The sequence below is a fragment of the Heterocephalus glaber genome, unplaced genomic scaffold (assembly GCF_053883595.1).
Source record: "Heterocephalus glaber isolate CG9 unplaced genomic scaffold, H.glaber_assembly_v1.0 deba00001571, whole genome shotgun sequence".
Classification (NCBI taxonomy): domain Eukaryota; kingdom Metazoa; phylum Chordata; class Mammalia; order Rodentia; family Bathyergidae; genus Heterocephalus; species Heterocephalus glaber.
The window spans coordinates 6,351,825-6,374,748 of NW_028258356.1; the positions used below are offsets into that span (position 1 = coordinate 6,351,825).

At 33.3% G+C, this 22,924-nt stretch overlaps 1 protein-coding gene across 13 annotated transcripts in view; it reads right to left on the reverse strand.

Moving 5' to 3' along the window:
* Kcnc2 (potassium voltage-gated channel subfamily C member 2) overlaps window positions 1–22,924 on the reverse strand; it is a 188,256-nt gene that overhangs the window by 9,517 nt on the left and 155,815 nt on the right. For all 13 annotated transcript variants that reach the window (XR_015443470.1, XM_021258521.2, XM_004845021.4 and 10 more), the window contains exon 3: window positions 375–1,302. Coding sequence is in view for 12 of the 13 variants with exons in the window: in XM_021258521.2 (XP_021114180.1) it covers window positions 375–1,302 (928 nt within the window). In the remaining variant the exon portion in view is untranslated. The remainder of the gene's footprint in view (window positions 1–374; window positions 1,303–22,924) is intronic.

Sequence of the window (22,924 nt, forward strand, 5' to 3'; positions counted from 1 at the left end):
AAGCCAAAAAATAAGGAGATCAACATTTTGAAATGAAGGATGGAAAATGGCCAATATCATACCATCACATCGTGCAGAGAAACAAAGAAACAAAGAAGCAACAAACAGGCAAAAGAAAATATTGGCACCATCAGCAAAAGGCATTCCCACTAAAGCAAGAGAACTCTATAGACCAGCTATGCAGACTTCTATTTGAGATCCATTCAGAAATGTTACCATCTAACTATCTACAAGCCTGACATAAACACACATTTTTTATGAAGGAATAGGACTGAAAACTTACAAACATTTGCAAAATATGAGAATGGCTGCCTTCTGCCTAAGGGACATACTGGTCTATAAAGTATTAACATGCATTTGAAATTGTGGCTTACCTGATCTGTTATGCTCCAGAAGTCGGTTGTCTTTGCCCAGACATGTGTCACTTTGTGTACTATTGCAGGCCATATTTAATTCTGTCTTGCAAAACGTTGGTGAGCTTGTCTGAGGAGCAGGAGGAATGTGCTTCTTTCTTTTTCTTGGAAGTTTCTGCTTGGCCATTGCCAAAGAGTAGTACATTCCAAAATTGTTGACAATGACAGGCACCGGCATGGCTATTGTCAGCACTCCAGCCAGAGCACACAAGGCTCCCACCAGCATCCCTGACCATGTTTGGGGATACATATCCCCATATCCCAGGGTTGTCATGGTCACAACAGCCCACCAGAACCCAATTGGAATGTTTTTGAACTGCGTGTGCTCACTAGCTGAAGGGTCGTTTGGTTGAGCTCCTACTCTCTCAGCATAGTAGATCATAGTAGCAAATATCAAAACTCCTAGAGCCAAGAAGATTATCAGCAGCAAAAATTCATTAGTACTAGCTCGAAGAGTGTGTCCAAGCACCCTCAGACCTACAAAATGACGGGTGAGTTTAAAGATTCTCAGGATCCTCACAAACCTTACAACCCTGAGGAAGCCAAGGACATCTTTCGCAGCTTTGGATGACAGCCCACTGAGTCCCACCTCTAAGTAGAAGGGTAGGATGGCCACAAAGTCAATGATATTCAAGAGATTTTTGATGAATTCAAGTTTATTGGGTGAAAAAACAATACGGACTAAAAATTCAAAGGTAAACCACACTACACACACTCCTTCTACATATGTCAAGGCAGGATCCGTTTCGATTTCATACTGTAAAACAACACTTGTGCCATTGATAACTGGTTCTGTCTTGTTTTTAACAATATTGAAAGCTTCATGTGTCTCCAGGCAAAATGTTGTGATTGAAACCAAGATGAAGAATAAAGAAGCAAAAGCAATAAACTGTCAAAGAAAAAGAAATAAAAAGAGTGATCTGAACCATAATATACTTTGATCCAAATCTCAGAACATCAATTCTTGTAAATAGAAAACATATTTGAAGATTTCACTTAAGATGTCATTCAAGTAAAAGAAGAGTTATATATGTAACATGAATTAGATTATAAATATAATGGGTTTCAATTTGTTATCAGCTCATATAGAGACATAGTTTTGTTTTAGGTTGGAAAATAAAGTCTTGAAGCTTTTACATAAGAAAATATAACCTGTGAAGAGAGCACACAAAATTATTTTGAAAGAATTTTAAAGAATAATAGGCTGAAAAAACAAAAAAAGAAATTATACTGTGGCTCCAGTTGCCGTTTGGGTTCCTAGAAACCTTATTATCAAATCAAATTTTATATTCTATAAATATAAAGTACATTATATACAGAGGGAAATTTGGAAACCACACAAATTTAGCTGTAGGTTTCTGTTTATGAATAAAATATATTGGATATTGTGAAATATAAACATAAAAATTTTGTAATATATTCTGCAATTCAATTTTATCAATTTAAGTTGAAGATCTGTCCGACGGACCAAAATCTGAAGAGGAAACACAAGGCAACAATACTGAAAAGAGAGAAATCAAATTAAAGAACAAGTTAAAAGACAATTTTCTCTCTCTACTAAAAATCATTCAAATATTAGAATAACAAATTATAAAGCTGTAATTTTTAAATTCAACTCTTTATTTGTTTTCTTCAGTCAGTAATACATTAATAAACATAACCACTAATAAATTTGCCATTTATTCAGTTCTGACTAGTACCGAGGACTGTTGAAATAAATTTACCTAATTAATTCATATTATCCCACATAACAATATTACTAGTACCTCCTTTTTTGGTTCCACAATATTAATCCTGGACAGGTTAAGTTGCTTTTCCTGGGTCCTAAGATACAAAACAATAGACCTGAGAAACTAACCAGATAAGTATAATGCCAGATTCTGCTTTCTTAACTAGTCAAACTCTCAAATGCAAAAACAAATATGTTGAAAATCACTTATTTAGGCTAAGATCACATATTTCTTAATATTCAATATCTGAAAATTGAAATCCACTGATGTGAGTGAACGGCATTGTTGTAACCAGTGCTAGAGCCTTTAAAATAGATGGCCGACTTCTAGGGCTGTCATAATGCTCTCAGATTTAGCACACCAAACAACAGAGTTCTTTGATTGTCTAAACAAAGAAATTGTTGAGGAGAAGAAAAAATATTTAAGTGAAGGGAAGCTCTCATTTGGAAATAATAAGGTATCCAAAGATGATGTTGTCCCTTAACATCTCCTGCTCAAAAATGCAACTGACAGGGGCTCAGCCAGGTCTGACATATAGACTGTAACTATCTGCTTTACAGAACCATCCCAAATTATAGAACTATTTTATGCTGTGTGCTGGTTAGTGAATTTGTCCTTTGGTATTATATAACTGTCATTTTTGTGTCTTTGACTTGCTTTCCCCTATCTTCCAATTGTCCTTTGTTTCCATTATGACCTCACTAAGTAGCTTTTCCAGGCATATTGCAAGATACCATTTTTTCATAGTTTTCACTTTGTACAAATAAACACATAATTCTCTTTTTAGGTGTTTTTTGTTTGTTTGTTTGTTTGTTTGGTACCAGGGATCAAACTCGGTCCTTCCGCTTGTGAGGCAGGCGGAGGAACAACTGAGCTAAATCCCCAGCCCCCATAATTCTCTTTTTAATCAATTAGTTGCAAGAGAAGAATCTTACAGATTAAAAGATATCATCTTTTAAGGTAATTCATTTTAATTTATTCATAAATCGCTCATTAATCTAATCATATTTTTATCTACAGATTTGAACACTGTTTTGATCTCATTCCACTAAATTCTTTTGTCCTTAAAATCTTAATATGGCCAGGCATGATGGCACACACCTGCTGTTATCCCAGCACTTTGGAAGCTGAGGCAAGAGGATTGCTGGGAATTCTAGACCAGCCTGGGTTACACAGTGAGTTCAAGACCAACATGAACTACATAGTAAGTAGTTTTAAAAAAAGAAAAAAGAAACAGTAAAACAAATCTTATTATGTACCTATGACTCGTTCCCACCAACACTCCCCAAAATCCTCACCTTAAGTCTCCAGCATCTCAAGAAGGCTAAGCTTCAGAAAGTTTCAGTGCTCAATCTCTTCATCAGCAAGGCAGGTAAGAGTATAAAACAATTAAACTACAACTTTATTTTATGTTTCTAATTGCTCAATCATTATTTTTCATCTAACTTTGCAGTCTCAAATTCCACTTATATTAATGTGCTGAATTTGGTAAACCTTCTCAGTATTTTACTCTTTTAAAATCGATCCTAATGTGCTTGCCATATCTATAAAACAAAAGAGTTTGTCTATGCAAAACACAGGACCTTTTTTAGTCAGGTTATTTTCTTCCGTTCACTCACTCATCCAATCACTGTGTATGTCTCTCTATGCCAGTCCACAGGTTAGTTTCTTAATTTAACAGAAGTTTACAAGCCTAATCCTTGCCTTTAAGGAACTCACAATGTACTACTAGAGATACAGACATGAAATTCATCAACCACATAAGGATTATGTAACTACAATTGTCATAAATACAATGAAATAAAAAAAATATAGGATACTTTCAAAAATCAAAAAATGATGTTAGGCCTGGAAGGTCTTTGAAACCTTTGACAAAATGGCCAGAAGACTGAAGTTTGAGGGCTGAGTAGAGGTCTACCTGGTGAAAAGGGTAACTTTGTGTACCACATATATGAGAAGTTTTAACCAAAAAGATCTGGGATTTTAATCTTACTTTCTCAATAGATCCTTAGCTGTAACACCACAAAATCACAGGTTTTCCACATTTGCCTCTGTTGCATAGATTGTGATACCTAAATCCCAATTTAGCAAACATACTGCCTTTTTTAAGGTTAATCCTTTGTCCTGAGGAAATTTTAATCAACTATAAATGTGAGTTTTAAAGTGAGGCTATATGGCTACATTGTAATTTAAATCCTGCTAGTCCTTCTTTGGGTTTTTTGTCTACAGAATTCATTTGTCTTAAGCTATTCTACCAGCCCTATTGTTAGAAATGATATAAAAACATAAGGTACATATTAAAATGGTTTTCAATTGAACGCACTGGGCAAATGCTAGAAATAATTTAGTATACTTTAAAAAATATAATCATTCCTCAATATGAACTTCTAGAATCTGATAGTTATGTTTATTAATTGAGTTATTATATTGTCAGTAAAAGTTTAACAGTCTTAACACATTTATGCCTAGAACATACTTGAAAATAACATGAATCATCTTGTCCTTGGAAACAATTTAAATTACCTAGATTACTGGAAGAAAAGGGTTGCACAGAGATCACATGTGTTATAATATACAAAGAAAATGTACACAAATGTGAATTCTTTATCCTAACATGACATAAGAAACCATCTCATGTAGGCAGAAGGAATCAGCATTTATCAGGCTTTCAAGGTGATTACAAAGCGTACTAAAGTTTGTAAACCAACTTCCAGTGTGTTTTTTCAATAGATTGATAACACATTATCAAATGAATTGGAATAGTCTTCAAATTATGCACATTTTTAGACTAAGAGAATCCTACTACAAAAGAGGGCAAAAAAGAGCTGAGAAGTCAATCATGGAAGGAAAGATATCCAGAAAGTTTTGTAGACCATAATATTAAGCGAAATAAATCAAACACGGAAGGTTAAATATTGCATGTGTTCTGCAATAGGAGAGAATCAAAATATAAATAATTTAAAGAGCAAGATAAAATAGAAATAGTAAAAAACAGGAAGGTAGACTCTGGAAATGGGAAGGGAATATGGCTAAGGAGGGAGAAGGGAGTAAAAATGGTCCAGATGCCACATGTATCTGCTCCAAGTCCCCAAGATTAATGTAAGCATTATGTATTGCAAACATATGCTAAAAATATTTTTAAATGAAATAAAGATGAAACTCATCAGAAGAAATTTAGTCCCCCTGAAAATCCTTTGAGGTTTTTGGAGAATGCAGATCTTTCCCAGGAAAGAATTAAAACTTAATTTATGAGCAGTTTAATTTGAGTATCAAGTGAATGTATGACCTTAGGAGCTTAGAAGATCTGGAATTAGCCAGAGGCAAACAATTACATTGCATTAGTAAGGACTCGAGGCACTTTATCTGAACTTAATTTAAGTTCTTTAGATATAAAAAAAAAGTCTTGTTTTTGCTCATTGAATAGAGCTGGGATGAGTAAAAATGAGGTTAGACTGAATAATATTAAGAAAAAAAATTTAAAATGAAAGAATGAGAGGCAAAGAAATTTTATTTACTAGAGAAATTTTTAAGGACTGGAATTTTGTTTCATATATTATTTTATCTCCTGCTCCTGGCACAGTCATGAGCACTTAATGTGGCAGGATACATGAATTGAATGGTAGGAAAGTAAATAAAATAATCAGTAAATGAGAAAAAAGATAAACCACAAAGCAGTGGGGGTTAAAATGATGTTAATTAGAAGGAAATAAGAGAAATTAAACAATATAGAATGAATATCAAAGCAAAAATAATCAATTTCACAACAAAGACCAATTGAATTAGTTCTTTGGTCAAAATGTTGCTAGTAGTAACTTCCATTCATTCTTATAATAGAATATGTCAAGGAGGAGTTGGGAAAGAGCCACGTTACCATTTCTTTCTTCCTTTTCCATTTTGGTAATACTACAAATTCTTATAAGCATTGAATGAAAATAAAATCAAGCATATTGAATAATTAAATGTTAGAAAGCTTTCCAGCCTGACAAGGTGTATCATGTTGATTGAATTTTACAGAACAGATGCATCATTCCAGGTAGTTTTAGAATGGAAAATTCTGTTTAAAAAATTGGCTTATGAATTTAATAAGTAGAAATTTTTCCACTGTAAGTCTGTAAGTTCAGTGTCTGTGTTTAACTGCAGAAAATGCTCAAAGTCTTTTCCCCACACCATTGATTTGTAGGAAACTCTTAGACACCAGGCTTGACATGGAGGCTATTATATCAATATGCTTCTATGTAAATAGTTGGGTAGATTTCCAGGTATGTGTAACTGGCAGAGAGAAAATAGAAAGGGAGCATTTATTTTCTTTTTCTTTCCTGTTAGCATTAAAATAAAACTGAGCTCTATAACTTACAAATGCCAGAACTTCAAAACCATGAGCCAAAGTGATTATCTACTTTTTGTACTCCCATAACCCAGGATCACTAATTTTTCACACACTTTTATTTCTAATTCCATGTGACCACAAGTAACATGTCTTCCTTTAATTACAGCTAAGAAAACAAATGAACCAAAACAATATAATCTTGGCAACGCTTATATCTGGGTATAAAAGTTACTTCAGGTAAGGGTGTTGTTAATGGGGAATCTTGTCAGCAAAGTTGAGTTTTCTACAAAACGTTAAACACATTTTATGGGTTTAATTTTATAAAGAAAATTCAAAAGAAAATAATGACCAAGAAAGGACTAAACATGAATCATACTGAATGACCATTAAGCTAATTTTCTTAGTCCTTAGAAATCATGCATTTGAAATACGTTCATTTTTCTTCTTTTCTACAGCACTGTAAACTTTGCAAATGCACTTAATTGTGCACATTTTTAAGTCTCAAATACCAGCCTTGGCATAATTAATCAGAGTGTGGTGTTGTTCACAGAACTGTGGTCTCCAGAGAGATTAAAAAAATCTCTTTCATTAGTAATTCTTTCCTCAAGGGCCACCAGAGCAAGGACAGCTAGAGCCCAGTGTCTCGTGCTTCCATGCAGAGTTAGAATTACTTGAATTTATAAAGCTGGTAAAATCAAATTTTTATAACCCAAGTTTTATCATTTCAAAGTAAATCCACAAATTTACTACATTTGTAGTATTGAATTATATGGCAGAGTCATCATATTTGAAAAAAATGGAGACATATATGATTACTACATTGAACAATCAATGGAAAAGATTAAACTTCAGGCATCTATATATAAACTTGGTTTTATATAACACATTATTTCATATATATGTATACTTCAAATATCTTTATGTGTATGGATATATATTGTATATGTAGGCATAACTTATATAGAGACATACATATATTATAGAGGGAGGCATAGAAACAGATATAAAGCATATTGCTCATCCTTCAAATAAAGAAAATATACCAAATGCTACTTTCAGCCACTGATATTTACTGTGTGGTTCTTGATAAATATCTTCAACTCTTTCTTTTTATATCTTTCTTCAATATAAATATATTATATTCCTTCTACAATTTTCATCTCTCTGCCACAGACTGATTTCACTGAAATTACAGTTGTCTGATTAGAGTCAATAGCTATCCACTCCCACCCAAGTGAAATTTTATTTTATATAGGCAAGGGAGGCTTAAATATGTATATTATTAGTGTGAGCACAATGAATTATGATAAAAAGGCAACTAGAATTAAAGATCATCAATTATGACTATACAGCACCATTTTGTTCCCCTATGTTTTATAATGAAATTTAAAGTGTTTTGAAACTAACATATTTCATGGAAATTTTCTTATAATTGTTTCATTAGAGTGAAGAAAAACTGCACACTTCTCAGTAAGAATAACTTTAATATATATATTATAATTTCATGGTATAAGCCACCATTGCATTTTGTAAATTTCAATTATCTGAAGCTACACCCAGATTTTCATCTCTGATATATTTTTATGAATTTAATATAAGTGATGAATATTATTAGGATAAGACCTTTTCACCATTTAGGATTGGAAATACATAAATCTCAGCATGTTTTTCTTAAGACCAGATACCACTTTCCAAAATAAAATATTCAAAAATGCCTGTTTTTAATTGGTTTAAAGTGAGGAAAGTAAGGGAGGGTGAAATTAGAAAGTAAAGCAAAGGGATTAGCTAAAAGTTCCTGCCAAAGACATGCTCTGCCTAGTAAATCCCTTTCTTCTAGCACTGTAAGCCAGAGTCAGAACACACCCTACCCAGTGCCACAAGGCCAGTTTCCCTACAGTACTACTTTTGCTGGCCCACATTCCTGTACACCAAAGTATCCACAGCTTTAGGCTAGAAAATTTATTGTTCTTCTTTTTTCCATATCTCTTTGTTCAGTAATTCTTTCAAGAAACACGAAATTTTTCTCAGGTAGCCAAGGTTTACCCAGTCATAACTTTAATGGAGCCATACATTTACACACTGAGGTTAGGGCTTCAATACACCCTCTTTCTCAACATCATGGTTTTTTGTAGTAGATATTAATTCCTTTTTGCTAGCTAGGTCAGGAGCCCTCCAATCTACTCTGCTTCACTCCAGCAGGCATCCCCTTTTGCATACGTGAGTAGTAAACACTAGAGTCTCAAGTCCTCCTCTGCCTGAAAGTACTAGGCATTTTTACAAATAGCTGTAAATTCTTCACAGAAAAAAAGAGGTGCACACACACACAGCCCTCTGTAAATTGTAATTTGGTTAGAAGATATAGAAAAATTATTTGAAATTTGGAGGGCATTGATCAGCTATGTAATTAGTACACAGGATAGGTCTTAGTGTTGCTTGTGTTTGCAATGTAACTCTGTCAACAGATGGTAAGTTGTAGTCTGAGGACTCTTAGTGGTTCCAAGATGTAAAGTTAAGACTAGTTTTGTGGTCACACTAAAGGGTTTTCTTTCCTCTTCTTTCTCTGTCCCTGGTTTCTCTCTCCTCCTCTTTCTCTGTCCCTCGTTAGAAGTTTTCACAAGGCTACATACATGGCATGTGGTTCCTCAACATAATGAATGCAGAAGCTGATAAGGCAAATGACCTTCATTTTATGTTAACCCAGACATGAACGATATTTGTAAAAATGTACAACAATGCCACTCTGCTTGTTTTATTTTTTGCTTTAAAGCTGTTTTTATTTTTAAAATTTTATTTCTCATTGAAAATATGTTTTCTCATATCACTGGGTAATTTTCCAACCTGGGATAAGAGAAGTCTCCTAGCCCTTTTATATGCAACTAACATGAACAGCAAATGATTCAATACAAGATAACTGGGTCTCCAAGGTGATCTTTAGCACAATTATCTGCCTTACCACATTATTAAATCAATAAAATATGTATTTACTATGCTAATAATTTTTAAATATTGTGACATGAACTCTAGCCTAAGAAATTCTCAGTATTCACAGAATCTGGAAATGCTACTTAGTCAATGTAAAGAAATAATGGCATAGACTACAGCCACATAAAAAAGATTTAACTCATTTTTGATTCATTTGCTTGGATGTGACCACCTTCCCAAAACAGATTTTAAGAATGGTTAATGAAAACAACAGAATAGAATTGAAAGACAAGTATAAACTATGAAGAAAAGAAAACGTAGGAACCAACTGTCAGTGTGAGCGACGAGAGCCACGCAATGTCAAGGATGTAAAGAGAAGGTGAAGCTTCCAGGAAGGGGAATTCGATAGTGACAGTCTACACTGCACAAAGGTGATAAAATATCTATCAGAGGGGATAAACATCCCCTCACTAGTTTCCTTTATTAAAGGATCTTTGGTAAAAAAAAAAAAAAAAGCAGAAAATATAGATTCCCAAGAATTAACTAACTGGTACTAAGAATCATGAGTGGCGCACACACACACACACACACACACACACACACACATTACTGTATTCACAAGGGTTTAAATCAGACTTGTTCATAGAGATTAGGACAAATCATTACAAAATTTAAATTTTAAAAAGATACTCAGGTAGTAATGGCCCCAGATCATATATTTTTTAACGTAAAGGAAAGAGCTTAATGATAAATGTTAATACCAAATATTCTTGAATGCTAAAATTACTAAAATTATCTTACTCCTAGGATTTTCAATATCTATAAACAAGCAGCACATCATGGTAATTGTGTATTTTTTATTGTTTTTAACCAATTCTATCCTTCAAGTTTAACTGGGTTATCTTTTGTCCTTAAGGGTACTGGGAAAGAAAGAAATTCAGCAGTATGCAATTGATACCATTTTCATAGAAAAAATAAATGAAAATAAAGAAAACATATTAGCTTTGTGATGCCGGCATGCAATACATGAGAATTGTGGCACCTTAAAGTATAAGTTGTATATTTTTCCTTTTAAAAATAATGACTAATGAAAATAGTAATAAGAAAATTTCAGAAAATTCATTAAGAATATAAAAATGCATATTTGTTCCATTTACTTGTACCATCATACTGCATAAGAGTCTATTAGCCCATTTTACAGAAAACCAAACTAAAGTTTAGCGACTAGAGCTAAAGCCCTCTGTTATGTAACGTATGTTTCTTCTCTGTACCTTTTTGGTAAAAGTTTTCAACTCTATTAAGCACAAATACAACAGCAATAGGAGAATGTTCCTATAAAGTGTTTTGTTCATATACTTACATGCAAAGACACATATAAATACACACACTGAATTTTGGTCATCAGTAATGCAACAGCAATAAATTCAAGAGAATGAAATTCCTCAGCCTTTATTGCTTTATTTGCTTTATGGATTTTTATATATAGTGGTGTTCAAAGTCCTTATAAATACATGGTATACTGTAAGCAATTGTACATAAACAAAGAGAACTGAGTAAATGGAATCAGGTTAAATGAATTGTATGTTATTTGGACAAAATAACAACACATTTTGAGACTAACACATGTAGCAAATTGTGTAACTTGCATGAATGAACAGGTCTGAGCTGGGTTCTTCTTTTCCCCTTATGTTTTCATTTTTTAGTTTATATTTTCTACCTGGAGAAGTGCATGTTTTCATAGATTATTTAGCTCATTTCAGAGCTTTCAATGCAAGGCTTACAGGACTTGCCCTTGATATAGAGACAACAGAGGGAAAACTGTTGAATATTTAATAGAGCTAGAAAATACTACATTTAATATTCTCTTGAGTTTGCACAGTGCTGACTTAGAAGGAAATCCAAAGTGTTTCTTTCCACAGTAGAATCTGAAAAATCATTCTCTAAAATGCTATCTCCTAGTTCAATATCTACATTCTTAAAATTAAAACATCTCTTTTAAAATATGTTCTGAACGTTTTTGGTTAATTAGGGAAAGATGACTGTGAACTGTGTTTTAGAGTTTCATTTATGAAATTTACTTTTAATATTTTGTTTTTTCAGATTAAAACTTCAAGAGGAAGAAGGATAACGAGAAGAGTGATCAAAGTAATTTACATGCATGTATGAATATGTCAAAATGGAACCCACTATTCTGTATAACTTATATGCACTAATAAACAAAATAAAAATAAAAACTTCAACAATTTGGCAATTCCAAGAACTTTACTTAGGCTTTGTTTTATTTCATTCTGCTTTGTCATTTTTTAATTTGGTTTATAAGAGATAAATTTTAGACATACTAAGAAAATCAGTCATCTGATTTTAATAGTTGTACATACAACAGTCTTTATTGATTTTGGCTTTACAAATGCAAAAATTTCTTCTAACACAGTAAATTTTGAGAGGACTGGAACAGGAAAAGGAGCCCTTCATACCTAAAAGTTATTCTCAAAAGATTACAATTTTTCACTGAATTTTAAAAATATCTTTTATGACTTTGTTTCTTTATTCTGCAAAATTTTTATGGGCTGTGCAGGACTTCACATTCCAATTCATTAAATATTTTTTGTGCAGCTATGAAATTGAAGGTTATCTGCTGTGAGATTCTTAAATCCAAGGTGAATTCTCATGTATAAGAAGAATATGACCTATTTGGGGGGAGGAGGCAAATGAAATAAATAGTTGCCTCAAATAAAGGCATATTATAATTCAATAAGAAAAACATGCTTAAAAGTCAGCTATACACCTAAGTCTTGTTTCACTCATACTACTCCATGTAGAAGAACTACTTTCTCTTGAAGTTATCAGTTATAACCCTATTGCCAAATGCAATGGATAAATGGATATCTATGGTCACAATCTCAAAAGCAGTAAATGTTAAAGATCCCTTGCCTTTAACAAACTCACTAATTGACTTCCAGGATACATTGTTCTGAGTTTTTCCCTCTTCTCTGAGCAATAGTTCCCAATTTTCTTTGTTGGGTCCCCTTCTTCACCTGCTCTCCAAATGCTAAGGACTTGTGCCCAGACTCTTTCTCTGTCAAAGGGAACTGAAGCAGTTCATATATTAGCAATTGGGTTTGTTTGGTTCCAAATTTAGATCTCCAGCCCTGGTTTCCCTGATCTTTAGGTTGTTTTCTTGCTCTGTTGCTTTCTTGTCATTGTCACAAGGGTGTGATGCCAAATAGGTTTACCAAACATTTTTAATATTTTTTCCTCCCAAATTGTCCTTTTGTTTAAGTAAATAAAGCATAGTTATTCAAGCCAGAACTGAGAGGTCAGTTTAAGGTTTCTCTTTTGTTCCCTAAAATAGTGTCCAATTCACTAACTCAACTGAGGTTGTCTGACAATCATCCCTTTCGGCAATTTCCTTAGTCTCTTCCCTCTCATATTCTTTGAGAAATCAAAGGAGTTATATATCACTGAAACTACAAAGACTCATTGGCTGCCTTCTGCAATCTGGAGGTCCAAGAAAGCCAGTGGTGGAGTTCTGAGGCTTAGGAGATTATCAGTTAATAGCGTACAGTGTGGATTTCAGTCCAAGTCTGCAGGCCTAGGGACCAAGAGAGCCAAGGACTGGAGAAGAGGCATATCCCAGCTCAATAGTGAGACAGACAATAAATTAAACTTTCATTTGATTTTCCTGTTTCATTCTTCTGTTTAGGTCTACTCTGTCTATTCAGGGTTTGGATCACACACACACCCACACCCACACACACACACACACACACACGCACTCCAAAAGATTTTTTTTACACAGTTCACCAACACAAAAATTCAAGTGCTGATATCATCCAGAGATACTATCTGGGAGAAGCCCCCATAATATCTGACCACATAGCTAGGCATCCAGTGGCCTAGTCAGGTTGATGCCTAAATTACTCATTATAGACCCTTTGAGTGTCTTCACAACATTAGCACTTGACAGCTGTTTTCCTCAGTGCTAGGGATCCAAGAAAGAGAACAAGGAATGAGATTTTGCTTTTTATGAATTAGTTTTAGAAATTACACTGTGTTCCATCACTTTCATCATTTTGTTAACAATAAATCATTAATCCCAGACCATATTCAACATGGGGAACTAAACTCTTCTTCTTAAAGGGAGAAATACAACTTAGGGAAATGTATTTTTGCATGTCTTTAGTTTTTTAATTGATAGATAAAATTGCATGGTGTTAATCACATGCAAAATGATGTTTTGAAGTGCATATACATTGTTAAATGACTAAATCTACCTAATTAATATATGTATTATCTCACATAGTTATCATTTTGTAGGGAAATAAACCAGGTACAAATACTATATTATCTTACCTATATGTGGAGTCTAAACAATTAGAATTTACAGATATAGAAACCATAATGGGGTTTATCAGGAGCTAGTGACGTTTGCCAGGGTTGGGAAGGATATTAGTGAAAGGATAAAAAATTTCAGCTAGATAGGAAGAGTAAGTTCAAAAGATCTTTTATACAGTGTATTGACTATAGTTGGTAACAATACAGTTGATCTTTTCTTGAACAACATAGGGGTTAAGGGCACTGAACCTTGCACAGTCAGAAATCCACATATAACTTCAATTATTTATCACAGTTATTAGCATCATTCCAGGCTTTTTATGAAAAAGTCAAGTTATAAACTTTTATTGCAAACAAAAAATGAAGTTCTTAAAAATAACAATTTGACTAGATCCAAAATAATTTAAAAGCCTTTAATATTTATTGAGAAAAAAATGGGCTTTTGTTTAAAAAAAAACCACATTTGTCTTTACAAAAAAGATACATTTTTAGGTAAAACATATCCCATTCTGCATAAAGAATACCAATTGCTCAATAGGCAAAGACCAAGCATATAACGTCTTCAGTTTTGATCCTTTGTTGATTTCTAGTTGCTGGAATTTTGTATTCATTTCCTCTTGAGGAGTGTCAGGTGATGGTAGAGATGATTAGCTGACATTTACTCAGCACTTCCCACCCTCTCCAGTCGCAGAGCTGATGAATTCTCAGCAGGAGGATCAGTTGCATTTGTCTTGGCCATTGTTATGGTTTAGATCTAGGCTCTTTCCCCAAAGCCTCATGTGTTTGGAAGGTGATTGGATCTTGGGTGCACTATACTTGATTTGCTGTTAGGAGATGGGGACTGGTTGGTGGTGGGTCACTGAAGGTTGTAATATGTGAGAGTGAATCTCCCTGCCCAGCTCTTCTCGTTTCTCTACTTCCTAGTTACTATGATGTGAGCCGTTTCCCTCTGCTAAGCCCTTCCCCATGCCATTTCTGCTTTAGAATCAGCCTACCACAGATTGAAAATGTGAACTAAATCTCTCCTTCTTTAAATTGTGGGCATCAGGTATTGTGTCATGGCTACAAGATAGTTAATCAGCCATCTTGTGATTCAAGGTTTCTGGGCAGATGCATTGGTAGTTGAAGTTGCTACAGTGTAGACACTGATGTGTTTGCTGACCTTTAGTCTCTTCACCTTAATTTTCCTTATCCTCTTCATTGCCATTCTTTCTAGGCAACAGGGCAGAGGATCCCTACAATCTATAATTACATTATATATTGTATCTCACTGGTTACTGTTCTTCTATACCCTAGTTATCAGCTCCCCCATCACTGCTGCTCATCGAAGAGGGTTGAATTATGGGGTCAACAACCACAGGTCAGTGCATGTAGTAAGGTAGAACATTTGCCTGAAGTTAGGCCAACACTGTGTGACTAGATCTTCAGTAATGCTCTCTAATCCCTCATTCTTCTCTACAGTCTTACAGGGAATGCTGCTTGTAGTTGTGTGGAGGATCTCTAAAGCATAGAAATCACCTGGAATGGTTGTTTTCTACTGCATATATACTGTCTTGAGAATTCCTATGAGAAGATTTTCTGGCTCTACCCTTGCCCCATGAGCAACATCAAATGCTACTGTTACTGTGTCTCTGACACTCCAAAAGTATTTCATGGAGTTCTTTCTTATGACAGTCTAGTGGAAAATTACACTGCTTGGTGTCATTCCTAATCATGAAGCCATATCCATATCTTACATTGATCCATTTTGCTATTCCTGAAACTTGAGGTGACCATTTTGTGAGTGACAGGTCCCTCACGGAGGCCTCCAGTCACTGCTCCCTGGGCTGCTGTCCATGGTTCTGAGGTTGGTGTGGGCAGCATTAAAGAGCTGTGCTAATGAGCAAGATCAGTGGCTGTAGCTGTGATTCCTTAAGGAACCAAAGGCTGGGACAGTGTGGGGCTAATCTGGACTCTCTGGAGTGTACTCTACACTCCTTGTATCAATAAAACCTTGCATATAATTTTGTCTCCCCCAAAACTTAATTGCTATTAGCCTGCTGTTTACTGGAACTCTTTACCAATAAAGTCAACTAACATATATTTTTATGTGCTATACGTCATATATAGTGTAAAAATATATAACTTGAAGAGATCACTTTGCTGTGATAAATATTTCCTGGGGAGATGAACTTGTCACAGGGAGAATTTTAACTTTGTGTTTTAAGTAGATAATTGCAATACATGGGTTCACCACAATATGAGCAGGAGGTGACTATGAAAGTATTAGTAACACAGTATTGCAATTAATTTCATGTAGTTATGATTTAATATTACAACTTAAGATTTATTTACATTTCTCTGACTGATTTGTGTTTGGTTGGATAAGATTTGACAAACTTGAACTTTTAAACATAGATTTGTGTACTTTTATGGAAGTAAATGGTAGACTAGACTATTATATATTTTGTCAATTTATGATATTCTTTTTACTTTTTGTTTCTATGTGTATAACTTAAGTGGTTTCTCTGCCAGTTTTTACAAATTGTCACAAATCTCAAAAAATATCTGCATAAGTGGATCTGTCCAGTTCAAGCATCAGCTGTATACTGTATTCTTTAAAAATGCTATGACAATGGATGTAAAGGAAATATTTTTAAACTATCATAGTCTTACACTGTCCATAGTACAGGGCCTTTATATAAAACAACTGTAATACCATTTCTGAGGTGGTGAAGTGTAATAAAAAATCAAGTAAATGAGTAATTCACTTTGGGAATTGTGAAATTTTGAGGTTATTAATGAAAAGAAAGGCCTCTAAAAGAAACATAAGCAAAAAAGCCTAAGGTTAATGAGAAAGAATGAAGGAGATTCAGAAATTCTTGAATAATTTCAATGAATAGGCAAGACCTAAAAGCATAGACTATGAAAATAAATTTTACTTCAAATAAAGAAAGTCCCAGATCAGTGATATGGACCTAGAAGCTGGAACAAAATGAAAAAATATCTCTTTTCAGAGAATGGTAAAAGAGGCATCTCTAATAAAGCAATCTGAGGAAAACAAAAGTTTCAGTTGGGCAAAGAAGTGTAAGAATGATAGGAAGATAAACTGCAACTTAGAGTTTTAAGTCATTTAGGATACAATACAAGTACACTATAATTTGAAGAGAGTATCACAATTTGAAATGTGAGAAAAAAATTTGAGTTTCTACAGTTCTAGGGGTTGGCAGTCCAAAATCAAGCTACTGAAAAAGTATGTGTCTGGTGAGGCCTTTCGTCCTGGTTTGCCAATGACTGCTTTTTCATTGTGTCCTCACTAGCCTTTTTAATCTATGTGGCTATGTTCCAGAAATCTTTTCTTCTTCATATTGGACACCAGTCCTAATGGATGAAGGCCTCACCCGTGTGACCGATTGAATCTTAACCCCATCCCTAAAGGTCCCAAATACAGTGGCATTGGTACTTGGAGTTCCAAAATGAATTTGTGGTGGGATAGAATTTAAACACTGGATTAGTCTGTAGTAAAATTAGACTGTGGGTTCCATGAAATCTAGAGAAAGAAGAGAAGAATATCATTTCCACATTGTGTGATCAAAATATAGTGACTGTTTAAATTTTTTAAAAAATACAGAAAAAGATACATTAGTATTAATCTTCCTCAAAATATTCCCCTTTGCTCCAAATACACTTATACCATCGTTCTTACTATTTTCTGAAGCAATTATGGAACTCCTCTTTCACATCTTTATAGAAAATGATCCAAAATAGTGTGAATGCTGATGCCAAGTGCCATCCAACAGAAAAACAGATTTGTAAAATTATTAGGTGTGTCCTTATTCATCTTATTCACCAGATATGGCGCTGTGAAATTTTTGACCTTCCCCAAAGTCAAAATGACTCTGAAAGGTAAACATTTTGATTTGATTCAGGACACAAAAAAAGACTTTCAGAAGTGCTTCAGAAAGTGACCAGAGTAATGGGATAAGCGTGTTCAAAGTGAGGAAGATTATTTTAAGGGAATTTAATGAAAGTGTGATTTTTTACTGTAATAATTTTTAAAATTTAAACATTCATCATTTTTCTGATTACACCTTGTAGATATTAAAATCTTAAGGGGGTAGAGACTTAGAGTGGGGAAGGGTATGGAAGGGAAGAAGGGCAGGCACAGAGTGAGAATCAGAAGTGGAATCGTTTACAAATATTGTGCTGTTGCTATAGAAGAAATAAAAATTGCAGGCAATGCAAGAAAATGAAGAAAAATCTAGCTTGAAAAATGTCAAAGTCATTAAATGTCCAAAGTACATATTTTGTCTTGTCCTGACTTGGTACCAAATTGCCTTTCCAGGGTATCTGCCTGCCTTGAGTGATCATGGAAGAGCAATTATTTTGCTTACAGAAATGATTTTTCAACAGCAAAAGTGAGAGAATCAGGACAGTGTTCAGTGTGTTAGAAAGGGGCTGAGGATGATAGTGGGAGAGAGCTGGATGGCAAATCTAAATAACAAAGCAGACAATAGCAATATTTTCTGGACTAGATCACCACAGATTTTTCATTAAATAAAAAAATTATTGACATGGTTTCTCTTATATGAAAACCTAAAATATAAACAAATGAATGAATACAATAAATGAGAGATGGTAGGAAACAAGATGGCAGATTTCTGGAAAGGGTGAAGAGGTAGGGGGAAGAGGCAGATAAAGGAGAGGAAGATAAAGTAAAAGAAAATGGTCACTATATGTTATATGCATGTACCAGTTTTCCAACATGCATGTCACTGTTCTGCATTGCAAATATACACTGAAAAAAATTATTGACAATGTTGGTGGTCAAATAAAAAAAAACTCTTTTAGAGCCTTATTTATTTTTACACATTTAAGTGTCAGTACATAAACACACCAAAGATAAGTCAAATCCTTTCATAATTGATGATGAACATGTTTAGGCAAGAAACAGACCAGACAAATGAGATTCAAAGGCAAGACTGATCAGGAATGACCACAGTTCCTTAGCTTGTCAATGTGTTAATTTTCACACTCAATTATCATTTTCCCAACAAATAATTCACATCAATTTGGATAGATTTTAAAACTTTATAACAAAAAATTAGGTAAATTTCACTTTCTTGATAATAAAGAATTATTTGTTAAATATAGATGACTAAAATGAAAATGCAATGATAAACTGTCCATCTGATTTGAAAGTTTGATTTTTGTTCCTAAAACCAGTTTGATCCTGGATAAATGAAAGCTGAAAAGCAAAAGTTGATACATATGCTGCATAATTTCTGTTAAATTCTTGTGTGAGACATCTTTCAGTAATTTCTTTTTCCTTTATTCTTTTACAGTTTTACTCTTAAGTTGCTATACGATAAAGTCCATCAGACACTGAAAGATTCTAATGCCAAAAAGCCAGATACTAGATATATATTGTCATGTCCCCAAAATATATTCATCTTTCATGATCTATGCTATAAATGTAACAAGGCATTCCAAAATTTCTGAAAACAATTTTAACTTTTTGCATCCTTGAGAAAAATCCAGAATACACTGAATTTTGTTGGTCAGGAAGTACATATGTCCAATAATTGTAGTAAGAAGACTGAATAAATATTTCTGTAAGTTTTATGAATTTTAGAGGTGACGCTGAAATGGTATTAATGATTATTATCTTCATTGTTATTAGAAGAAAAATTTAAGTTTTTTCCCATTGGTATCTTTTGTTCTTTTATTGTCAACAGTGGCTACTCTTTTCAATGAGAATGAATGCTTTCAAAAGTAGAGATTGAAATAACAATAGAAATCGTACACAAAAATATTTATTTATTGTAACAGGTTATATTGCCTTTAAATTTTGAATTTGACCATTTTATATTTTAAAGTTTCATCTCTGGATTTTGTGAATTTAACTACATTAAAGTATGTTAGTTGTAATTCTTAATCCAGGAAAAATTTTCTAGTATACATTATTTGAAACTTTAGATTATTAATGAATTCACAATATTAAAAATACTTATAGTATGTCTAGTGTAGCACCTATATATATATTATATAAAATTATATAGAAACTTTATAAAACTTAGGAAAGTATGAATGTATGTCTTCAAAATGATGTAAGCAAGTAGGCTGGTGAAAAAGAGAAACATATATGGTTGAATTTCTTTATTACCTAAGCATCTACTAATCTTTATATAATAATTTGATCTTCTTATAAGATGACATTAACATTCCAAAAACAGAACTAAAAATAGAGTATCATTATCAGTTTTTGAAAAGTAGATTTCCATGATGAAAACTGACTGAAATACTGGAGTAAAACAAAGAAAAATAGTGAAATATACTATCAAAACCTTACATTATGGGGCCAGGCATGTAGCTCAGTGGTGTCATGCCTGTCTGGCAAGCACAAGGTCCTGAGTTCAACTACCAGAACTGGGGGGGGGGGGAAACTTACATTGGAAGACACTTAACATGTAAGTCCATCAAAAATACAATATTATTCTTTTTTACAGAAATAGAACAATTCAGGGACAACTAAATTTATGAGAGTAATATTTTCTTAACAGTCTTGTTTATCATTTCCTGATTTCTTCATCATTTATTCAGCAATATTTTATACTTAGCTAATGTTTAAAGTATCATAATAAAATGCATTCTCTGCTTTTTAAAATTCTACTACAAATTTATTGTATAATTTCAATATATTCAAGTTTATATTTCTCTACAAACACTCAGCTTGGGGTATATAATGTGCTTCTCACAAACTGAAAGTAATATTTTGTTCGATAAAACAGATCACTTGTAAATTTGCATTATATGGATATCACCACTCATGACAAATTCAAGTTTCCTAAATAATTTAAGCCTTTTGGTTACAATGTGTCCCAGTTGAAACAATTCATTTGCAAATACAAATGAAAAATTCATATAATCTCCAAATCAAATAAACTTAATTCCAATTAATTTTATTGAGAAGAATAGAAGTTTAACTACTGGAATGATATAGTTTTATTAAATAGACCAACTTTAAGCCAAGTATTATTTCTCCCAAAATAATCATTCATGGCTTAATAAATAAAATTTAAATATTAATTTCAGGGAATCCAATATATTTTAGAACTGCAATTGATCTTTATATCCTCGCTTTCAATGATTCATTGCAAATAAATATTTTCAGTATTGAATAAGATGTGGTTTAAAAGTGATAATTATTACTTTAACATACCAAATAATTATTCCATTCATAAAAATCTATATTAAACTACTAGAAAATAAAAATTTCACTTAATTAAGAAATGTAGAATAATTCTGTGGGAATTTTTCTGCTTTGGGTTGACACAAAATCTTAAGTTAGGTCACATGTTTAGAATTATCTGGTTTGTAGCAAAATTTTAAAGATACAATACTATTCACATGAAGTTATATTTAAAATTTTACAAGTAAATAAATTACAATATATTATAGAATATGAATTCCTATTTGTGAAACTCACTGTACATATATCCAACACATTAAACACCTGCAACATATGAGTTCTATGATAGACCAGTGAACTATGACAAATAGAAACAAATCTCCGTGAGAATAAAGAGACAAAAACCAGATTCTTTCTGACAGAATGTGGAAAGGCTTCCCTGTGGAAGAGATTTTGGATTATGTCCATTGCTTTTAGAAAGGCTTCCCTAACTCTCTTTCACTTAGCCAGCTATGTATGAAAAATCTAAAGCAGCCTAAAAATAGATTTCATTCTTTTCCTGCTCTAAATGTATAAAGATTTGAAAATGTATCTGTGAGGAGAACCTATTCAAGAGCTGTAGCAATTCTCTCTGCAGCTAGCAGTGTTTAACAACTTCCTTCTGGACTTCCATAACATCCTACCTATATGTCAATGTCTCTCATGTTCTACATGACCCCAGTCCCAGTAGACTGTGAGCTTCTGGGTCAGCGAAAATCGTGTATTCTCTAAGTTCTTGGTCTTACTCACAGAAAGAACCTCTATAAAACTTGTTAAACAAAAGTAAACTGAGTCCATTGAATTGATCAAAATGTTTACCTTTTAAGCAGAAAAGGTGCAAAAGTGATTTTTCAAGGAAGGAAACATTTATAAAAAGCAAAGATCTATTTAAAAAAAAAAACTGGTGAATCTGGGGCAGTGTTTGAAAAAGTGTGTACATCGAGAGGAACAGACTCCAGGATGGAAATAGGGAGCCTGTGAACTGTGGAGTGATGAGTTGAGTCTGAATTGGAACTGATAATAAATGCTGTAATAACCACTGTGTTTTTCTATCACCACAGGTATCCACAGTACTTTTTTTTTTTTTTTTTTGCAGTACCAGGGATAGAATTCAGGACCTTGCATGGTGCCACTGAGCTACATCCCCAGCCCTCCACAGTACATTTTAAGCATGAAAATGTTACAAAGAGTCTTTATTTTGTATAAATTTTAATTAATTAGGAACAGGAAATTAAATAAGAGTATATACCAATGAACTAATGAAGACAGGCTAAGAGCATGAGTTAAAGCCATGGCAGGATGGAGAGAGAAAACAAATTCAAGGTACATTTTTGAGGTTAGACAAAATAGGTAGGTAGATTGCATTAAGAATTATTTAATAACATTCATGCTTTTTACAAAGCAGAAGCTGAAAGGACAAGAAGTAAAGTTCCACAAACAAATTATGGGTGTTTTACTTCTATGAGAATCATCTTCTAACCAAAAGATTGTATTTGAACTAAGAAGCTTGCTTTCTATAAAATCAAAGAAGGCAAGGGAATTAAAATATAGAGTATGATTAACCGTTATAAATATGAGAGACATATGAAAGGGAATTAAAATGTGTCTTTGGACTGGGAAAATGGCAAATAGTCAATGATTAGATGAAAATGTTTTCAATGAGTGTTGAGTCCAGAATGAAACTGCAGCAAGTTCAGGAGTGGCTAGGATAGAGAAAAGACCAGCTGGTTGTTCTTCCCAACACTCACTATAACATGAAGGGTATAGTCAACAAGAGTCTTGATGGGATATACTCCTGATGGTAAGCCTATCCATGTTTGCTAGATTTATATTCTTTTTTCAGAAGGTAATTTGAGGGTATTCACAGGCATGAAGAAAGTCAATCAAAAGGAAGATCCTAAATATCTACAAGAACACACCTGTAAAAGTAACTTAAAATAGAGTTGAAATGAAGGAACAATTGAAACATGTCAAAGAAACAAAACAG